General features: G+C 46.1%; 1 protein-coding gene across 2 annotated transcripts in view; it reads left to right on the top strand.

Annotated features, from left to right (window-relative positions):
• Positions 1-2428: 2428 nt before the first annotated feature.
• BMP2K (BMP2 inducible kinase) overlaps positions 2429-8652 on the top strand; it is a 49916-nt gene continuing 43692 nt past the window's right edge. For both annotated transcript variants that reach the window (XM_066318241.1, XM_066318242.1), the window contains exon 1: positions 2429-2825. In XM_066318241.1, coding sequence (XP_066174338.1) covers positions 2684-2825 — 142 coding nt within the window. In that variant the 5' untranslated portion in view covers positions 2429-2683. The remainder of the gene's footprint in view (positions 2826-8652) is intronic.

Below are 8652 nucleotides of genomic sequence, written 5' to 3'. Positions count from 1 at the left end.
TGCCAAACACGTGTTGCATTAAGTAGTTGGGGTTTGCTGCACACTTTGCAGATGCAGGAGACCAAAGCATCCCTGCTGTGCCTGAACCAAAGGAGAGGTTTCTCCTCAGTAAGGGAGAACAAAGTTTACTTTGGATTTCATAGATTTAGTGAACAACAACTCACAACTCCTCCTTTCTGGAAATTACAGCTTGTAGAAAGGTCACAATGTTGTTTTGCTCAGGTGAGGATTTAAATTTAAATTATCACTCAGTTACCTGCTTGGTGGGTCAGGCCTGTGTTTTTAAGTGAATTGTCAAAATCCTCTCTATTATTGAACTTCCTTGACCTACACTTAAATAAAATGGACTCTTTAACACAAAGACATGCTGGCCTCTCACAGGAAAAAACCATCTGATGCTAAAGCCGAGGGAAAAGGTGCTGTGGAACACTGTAAGGGAGTGGTGGCTCCTGGAGACTCCTGACTGGAGACCAGCCAGCCCTGCAGCCACTACACGCTGACAAGTGCAGCTCAGTGGGCACTGCTGAAACACTTGTCTGCCAGCTGTGCCCAGGAAGGGACCTCCGTCTCCTCCAGGATGCCAAGACAGACATCAGCAGCGTTAATCCCAGTACAACAAGAGGGCTCATTTTCTTTGGCCTATAAATAACTCCAGCAATAATTCAACCTCTTACTTTGAAAAGAACAAGAACATGTGGATGGGATCCCCAAAGGCAAATAAAAACTCACCAGGTAACCTAAAAGCTAGTCATACTCTGAAAGTCACAGTGGCTTGTGGCAAATAGATTATTTTTACTGAGGACCAGTAAAATCATAGTGGTCAGTGGCATCAAATGTATGTGCTCTTAACCTAGCTGCATTTTTTCTCTGAGATCACTAAATATCTGAGGCATAGGCAGATCTTACTGTAGGAATGCCCTCATTACCACAACGCTGCTGCTTATGTCATTCCTCTCACAGAACTCTCTTCCTTTCATCTTCACTGAAAATACCTTTCTCTCCCAAGGAAAACTGTAAATTAATCTCTGTATGCTGCTGAAAAACTGATCTGCTGTTACTGAAAGGATAGCAGCGACCTCAGAAAGGGGACTGCTCATGCAAACAGCTTATCAGTGCTTTCCACATGTGACAGGTTGTCCCTTCAGTACAGAAACACTGTCATTTTCTCCACCGACTAGGAGTGTGGCAACATGATTAAGTTGAAACTAATTTGGTTACTGAAACATCATCCCGAAGATTTGCCCTTCGGACTTCTCCGAAGTTTTTATTGAACCAATGGCTGTTCTAGTTTCTATTGAACCAATCTACAACCTACGTGTTCAGTGGGAAAGGTTGGTTTGTTAAATAACCACTGTCAATGCCAAAAATCCAGCTTTGTTCATTCCTATGAGAGACTGATAGAGTGTCCCTTACCAATTTTGGTCTTACTGTACGTTTTCATTTGGTAAGGAGGAAAAAAACCCCACAGAAGTACCACATTTTTATTTGCATGCGGGGGGGCTCCCAAGGTGTGAAATCCCCCTGGGCACTGTGAACCACGGTTGGCAAATTCCCTGGTTTGTTTGGTCAATGTCTATAGGGAAACTGGACCTTGTCAGTACACTTCAGCAGTGGGGAAATGCACATTTTAAATTACACTGCTGATGGTTTCCTGTCTAGACACACCATTTTACCCCTTCTTTTCAGACACCTTCAAACCTCTGCACAGAGTATATATGGAGACATGCCACTGGAATCCATACTTGCCATCAACGCTTTTCACACATATTTCCCAGATAAACAGATTTTTAGGTTAGTTTTGTGAGGGACCTCTGGAGATCATGCAATCAAACCCCCCTGCCAGGGCAGGGTCACCTCGAGCAGGTGACACAGGAAGCATCCAGGTGAGTTTGGAATGTCTGGAGAGAAGGAGACTCCACCACCACCCTAAGGTTTCCCTTCTAGAAGCACTCCACAGACGCAAGACGCTCCACAGCCCTGAGCGCACAGAGCCATTTTACCATCGCCATCATTACTACACTGTCTGCACACCGCTTTGCTCCCCGCAGACTCCTTCCCGAGGGGACGTCCCGCTCCGGGCAGGGTCGGTGCAACACGATCGGCGCCGTGAGGGCGGCGAGGGGCAGGCTGAGGGGAAGTCTGCGATGTGCGGGTCGGTGCAAACACCTCCCCTCGCCGCCCCGCGCCATTCCCCCTCAGGGAATGAGGGAATTCCCCCTCAGGCAATGAGGGAATTCCCCCTCAGGCAATGAGAGAATTCCCCCTCAGGGAATGAGGGAATTCCCCCTCAGGGAATCCCCGGGGGGGGGCGTCGTGAGGGAGGGGCGAGGGGGCGGTCTCGCGCCGCGCCTCGCTCCCGCGGCACGTGCAGGGCCGGCCGCACTTCCGGCTGGGCGGGTGCCCGTGCGAGGGGCGGGGCCGCGCCTGCGCCGTGAGGCCGCGCGCCGGCGGGGCGGCCGCTCCCGGCACAGCGCGCGGCGTCCCCTCAGCCGCCCCGGCCGCCCGGTGCCGCGGCTGCTGCTTCCTCCTTTCCCCTCCTCCTTTTTCCTCTTCCTCCTCGCCTTCAGCAGCCGGCGGCGGGCGAGGAGAAGCGAGTTCCGCAGCCGGCATGTGAAGCGGGGCAACCCCCTCGCCGCCGCTTGCGTCCGGTTCCTCCCCGGTTCTTCCTGGGGCTCCGCTCGCCATGAAGAAGTTTTCCCGCATGCCCAAGTCCGAGGGGAGTGGCGGCGGGACGGCGTGCGGTGGCTCCGGGAGCGGCGTGGCCCTGGGCAGGGCGCTGGCGGTGGGGCGGTACCAGGTGACCCCCGAGGAGCCGCTTGCCGAAGGTAAGAGCGGGCCGGGGGCAGTGAGACGGGCCGGAGCCGGGCCCTCCCGGCCCCGCGGGGTCGCTCAGCCGCCCTGAGCCGGCGGCGGGGCTTTGGGCTGTGTGTGCTTTGGGCCGGGGGCTCGCTGGAGCCCTCGGAGTCCCCCGGCTTTGGTGAGTGAGGCGGGGTGAGGTGTCACCGGCGCCTCTGTCAGCCTGCGCCTTTTGCTTTTGGCCCCTAGTATGAAAGAAAAAAACCGAACAAAACCAAAAGAAAAGCCAAGCCAAAACCATACCCAACAGAAATAAAATTCCTGGTCTTCCTTGGTGTTAGGCAGCCGATTGGTGTCACGGTCACGAGTGGAGGTGCAGTGCTGGCAGGTTGTGCTGCGGAGCCTCCCCTCGCTGCAGGGTGCTCGGCTTGTGCTTCTTGCGGTGAACTTGCACTTCGTGTCGTCGGACTTACACTGGGACTGAAGGGAGAGTTGTGCGAATTGTTGTAGTCATAGGGCTGGCTGGACTTTCTTAGCTGTACTGCTTCACTGTGTGCTGGCATGGGACACCATCAAAACAGCCATTTTTGAGTTTTGCTCTGGGTGTTAAGCAGTGTGGTGTTCATCTCCCAGAGCTGGTAATTGATGTGATGTGTAAAGCGTTATTCACTTCCCGGGTCACTGAGCTCAGGGCTGGTCCTGTATATTTCACAGTTACTGAATGGTTTACGACACACTGCTCTGGGTGTTGTGGTTTAAATAATTAATCTCTGTTACTTTTGTCTATTTGTTGCTTAGTCTATGAGTAAGTATATTTATGCATAAATATACTAGTAAACTTTCACTGCTCATGTGCATTTCTTGGTGGAGATTTAAGATAAGGTTTTAACAAGTGCATACAGAAAATATTACTAATTGAAATGGGAACGTGTAAGTGGCACATACATTTTCATTGCTGTCTAGAAATTATTTTCATAGAAAATTGTATTTGATACTCAGTATTTAGTGTTTGGGGTGTGAAGATGGTGTCAGGAATTAGCCAACTGCATACCTGGTTGCCTAAAGTCCAGCTGCTCCTTGCTGGGTACTACTTCCAAGTCATTATGATCTGACAGAAGATCATATCTTGGCAGGGCTGATGGCAAGATAGAGACTTTAAAATAATAATAAAAAAACCAAACCAAACCAAAAAAAAAATTCCAAAAACCCTCAACAATAGGCTCTTGAACAAACTGAGGAGGTAACTCAGAGAACGTATGTAGTGGAAAGTAGAGACGTTGCATAGTGCTTTGTTTAGCGTAGCACACCATTAAAAGTTTTCTCAGAATGTTCTGTGTTTAGAGTCGCTACAGATGATGGGGTTTTTTTGCCTTATGTAACTGGCAGAAACAAATTGGTAGCCTATAAGGGCTTTGGGGCAGGGGAAGTCCAAATTTTAACATGTGACTGGTGTGTGAATTAACTTCCTACTTTTGAGTCTGAAAGATATTTTCTGCTGCTTTTTTTTTTTTTTTTTTCCTTCACCTTTTATGTAGCCTCTTGAATATGGATGCTTAGGATAAAGGTTGGGGCAGTGCAAATCTGCTACATCTTGAGAAAAGTCTCCAAATTACCCCTGGAGTGGGTCAGTAGGGAGGACCCAAGGGGGCCTGGAGGATAGGAAAATAACAGGTGACAGAAGTGCAGGGGTGAGGAAATAGGGATGTGAGGGAGGACGGGCCAGTCTCTCACAGCTCCTCTGGCTGTCACGGAGCAGCTGGGCTGTCACTGTCACAGGGTGTGTGTGTGCCCCGCACCACCGGGGGGAAAAGGGCACTGTGTTTGAGTGTGCCAGTGGCACTTGGGTGCTCCCAAGGGTTTACGGATCGAGAGGTAGCTTTTTATCCAGGAATAACTTGTTGACAATCAATCCCTTGCCTCAGTAACAATTAATAGTAAGGATTGTGTGTTACTGCTGTTACATTAGTCATATTCCTACCTGTAATTAATGCTGAACACTTTACAAATCTGCTTAATAATCTTTCTCCTGGGAGGGGAGAGGAGAAAACTTTTTTTTTTCCCTGTCCTCTTTGCACAAGGCATTTTTTTTCTTTCAGTTTCTGAAACCCAGATTAACTGAGACTTGTAAGCTTGTCAGGTAGTTCCTATTACTCAATGCTGGTGGAATAGTGTTTAAGATGCTAATATCCAAGTTAGAGCTTGTGTTATGAAGCATTAATGATATATTAAGTTAATGAATCTAAAGAACTTAACAAATATATTTAGGAGGAGATATACTGTCTGTTCTGTATATCTCCTCTGAAATAGATTTGGTAATGGGTCAGTATTCTGTTAGCAGAGGTGTGTTAGAGTGTATTTTTATTAGCTAATAGAATTAATTAATGGCATTATATGTCTGTTTTATGCAAGCTGTTTAACCCCATCATCTTTGCAGGTTTTGCTCTGGGTAGCCTTAGGAAGGCTTCTGGTGTTGTAGAGGACTGAGGACTAGAGGACCAAAAAGCTCGGGTTGTGGTGACCTTCCTGGGCTGCACTGAGGGATCTTTGGGTACATTTCCCGTGTTGATACAGGTGTTGCCCTTGAGATGCTTTTCTGTAGTCTTTGACAAAATGGTTTTATTGCAGTGTCCTAAAGGCAGAAGTGTTAAGCATTATGATCTGGTTGTTTTGAATAAGGTATAATGCTGTCTAAAGGAAATGCATCTTTTTGACTAAAGAAGGTGTGAAGTTGAAGAGCTGTAGTTATTAGGCTGCTAGATGGTTTATTTGGTTCTAAACACACCAATTCTGTGGTGACTTCTTGGCCTCCATAACCTAGTGGTCAGTAGATGGTTGGATGGAGCTGTGTGTTTTTACTTTTTATTTCTCAGAGATGGGGGGAAAAAGCAGTTAATTTGGTTTCAGGTTTCAGTTTGATGTAGAAAATTAATTCCTGTCCATTTTGAGGGCAGGGTAGAAATATGTGGAATAAATGAGTGATATAGAGTGATGGCCTTGTCTTTCTGTCTTTTTGTTGAACCAGAGTATTTGCAATGCAGCTGAAATTTGGACAGTGAAATCTAATAAAAATATGGGGTTCTGTGTTGAAAGTTACAGGTGGTGGATGGGGAACTCCAGTTATGAGAACTCCAGTATTGAAAAAGACTTTATGGTTCAGAAATTGCAGTGAGCTAGAAGTGGCCAGGTATGAAACATACTTTAAAATTTATCTCAAATCTCAATGCAGAATAGTTTATGTTGTGAAGAGCAAAAAGGAAAGTGAAAATTAGTGAGTTCTCAAAATATTTTTGTCTTACATGGGGAGGAGATAGAAAGCTGTGGCTTGACATCGTGATACTCCTTAGCTGTTTGCCTTGACTTGGACTTCATGAAGTCCTTTTTGCTTAATAACTGCAGTAAAAGTGATTTTTCTGCCTACTTTAAAGGCAGGCATTAGAAGATGCTCATTTGTCTTGCTGTCTTGATTGCTTGGCAGGGTTTGAGATGATTAAACTGAATAAATAAAGATTTTGCCAGGTTCTAAGTTGTCTTTTTACCACGACCAGACCAAAGAGGTTATGGGAAGTGTTGTAATTGAGTGGTGTAATTGAGTATCAGATGAAGCAAGAAAGAGACAATTTCAGCCATTTAAAAAAAAAGGGCAGCACACTCTCCAACTTCCTTCTCAGTCTTGACTGGCTTGGTTTGGCAGCTGATTTGTGAACCGGGAAAGATGGTCATCATCTGCTTTTTGTTTTCATTCAGAATTGGTTAATGGAGTCATGGGGCATATGCTGTTGCCTCTTACAGAAATAGAACAGTGCTGTGTGGTGTCCCCCCCCAGAGTTCACGCTCTTGCAGCCAGTGGATTGCTGAGGAGTGTGGAGGTGAAATTCCAGGCACCTTCAGAGAGCAGTGGGGTAGTTCTGTGTGCCCCTTGCTCTCAGAGGGGATGTAAAGTAGCTCTTCAGGTCTGGATGGGAAAGAGTGAACACGACACATTGCTGGTCTCGTGTTGTGACTTTCCTTCGCCCTGGTGAGAAGCTGTGTGATAGTGGGTACAGTGGTTTGTTTTTTATTGTCTGGGCTGATAAAGCGATGAGTCTGGAGCTGTGTGATGAGCCTCTGCTGCTGTAGCTTAGGAGAAAAGTGTGACTTTTCTAAGTGACCTTGTGTCTAGGACTAGAGAGGCAGGGAAAAAGCCACTCAAGTTGTGTAAAGTTCATTTCTTAGGTGCTTCATTAAGTACTTATAAGTTCATTAGTGCATGTTTGTATAATAGAATGTTTGCTTTGTTTAGTAGATATGGTGGTTCAAGCATAGTTTTCTATGAAAAGGGGCCTCTCAATAGGGAAAGAAAGTAAAAACAGCTTGATATAACTGGAAATGGCACGCTCTGTTTTATCATTTTTCTTACAGTGCAGCCTCTTGGAGTCATTACTGGTGAACCAGTTATAAAGCCCCAGCCTACAGTCAGGTTTGGGGAAGGTAGCTTGATTCCTTCTGGGTGGTGCTCAGCAGAAACAACCAACTTCTCAGGAGGTTCGATAACAAAGTGGTCATTAACCCAGAGAGGGTCAGTGACTTTCTCCCCATTTACCCACTCGGGGGCTCAGCTTGACTTTCTCCCAGACAAAACCTCTCTGCAGGTCTGGGTTACCACAGGCCATGGGTCAGCCACTGCCATTTTGGGTAAGGAAATGGGTTGGTCACTGCCATTATAGTGTGGACTCATAGGGGCAGGGGGAGAGCAGTGTCTGTCCCAGTTATGCAGAGCTCACCCCCTTACCCCACATACTTCCCACCTGGTTATTTTGAGCCAGTCAACCATTCATCCAGTCTCTTAGCCAGTGAAGGAGTGAATTTCTTGTGAGTTCTACTGTCCTACATCAGTTGTGTGTAATCTTTGCAAGTACTTAACAACTCTTAAGATTTGGTTTGTCTCTTACATTCATACTGTTCTAGTCGAGGCCTAAGAAAAATGTCACCTTAATGGAGAGGAATCCAGGTCCTGTTTTGTGAGCTCTTGTGCTGTGCGTTTATAGATAGTCGTGCTGCTTAAGTTCTTCCAAACCTCTCTTGAAATTAGGGTAGTCTTGAATGTTCTGTTGTGTTTTTGTTTTTTTCTACCTTCCGTCTCAGCAATACCAGTTCAGTTTGTAATCTAAATAAACAGACTTTGTGTTGTGCATAAGATTGTCTTTGCTTTTGTTAACCCCTCAGACCTCAATTAATGTCTCATACCATCATTTTTGGTCCCCAGAGTAAGGTATGGTGAGGGTTTGCAGCTCCAGCAGCTGCTGTAAATTTGGAAGCAGGCTGCTGTATAGCCTACACTGCTTCATCTCCTGTCAAGGTGGGGCTTGTTTGCTGTTCTTTGTTCTGGAGAAGTAAATACAGAGAGTTACCATTATAATGGATCTGTGAACTTTAGTACTTCCAAGTGTTTCAACGTGGTGTGGCCCTGGTTTTTAACTCTGGGAGAGCTTATTTCTGTGGCACGTGTTATGAATATGCCTAGTTCAGCATTACTTATGTTGTCACTCTGGTGTGCTAGTCTTCTCCTATGAGACAAGGTGACGTGTACAGAACTGGTCTTCATTAATTGGGTTATTGCATGTGACTTACTGCTCTGTGGAAGCTGCTGTTTAATTTTCATTTGTAATCTAGTTCAGTTGTTTAGGTGGATTATGAGCTGGAAGGCTGTCTGGAAAGCTAACTTGTGGAATTTGAATTGGGTTTGGTCACGCTGATTTTTTTCCACAGTGTAACATTTCTGAATCTGTTTGCACATGACTGTAAAGGTCAAGTCTGTTATTCTCTCTCAAACAGTTTTGCTTTGCTAATATTGGAGTAGCAGATATGGTTTGTTCAGTT

This window comes from Sylvia atricapilla, chromosome 4 (genome assembly GCF_009819655.1).
Source record: "Sylvia atricapilla isolate bSylAtr1 chromosome 4, bSylAtr1.pri, whole genome shotgun sequence".
Classification (NCBI taxonomy): Eukaryota; Metazoa; Chordata; class Aves; order Passeriformes; family Sylviidae; genus Sylvia; species Sylvia atricapilla.
This window is presented reverse-complemented; position numbering and strand designations above follow the sequence as displayed.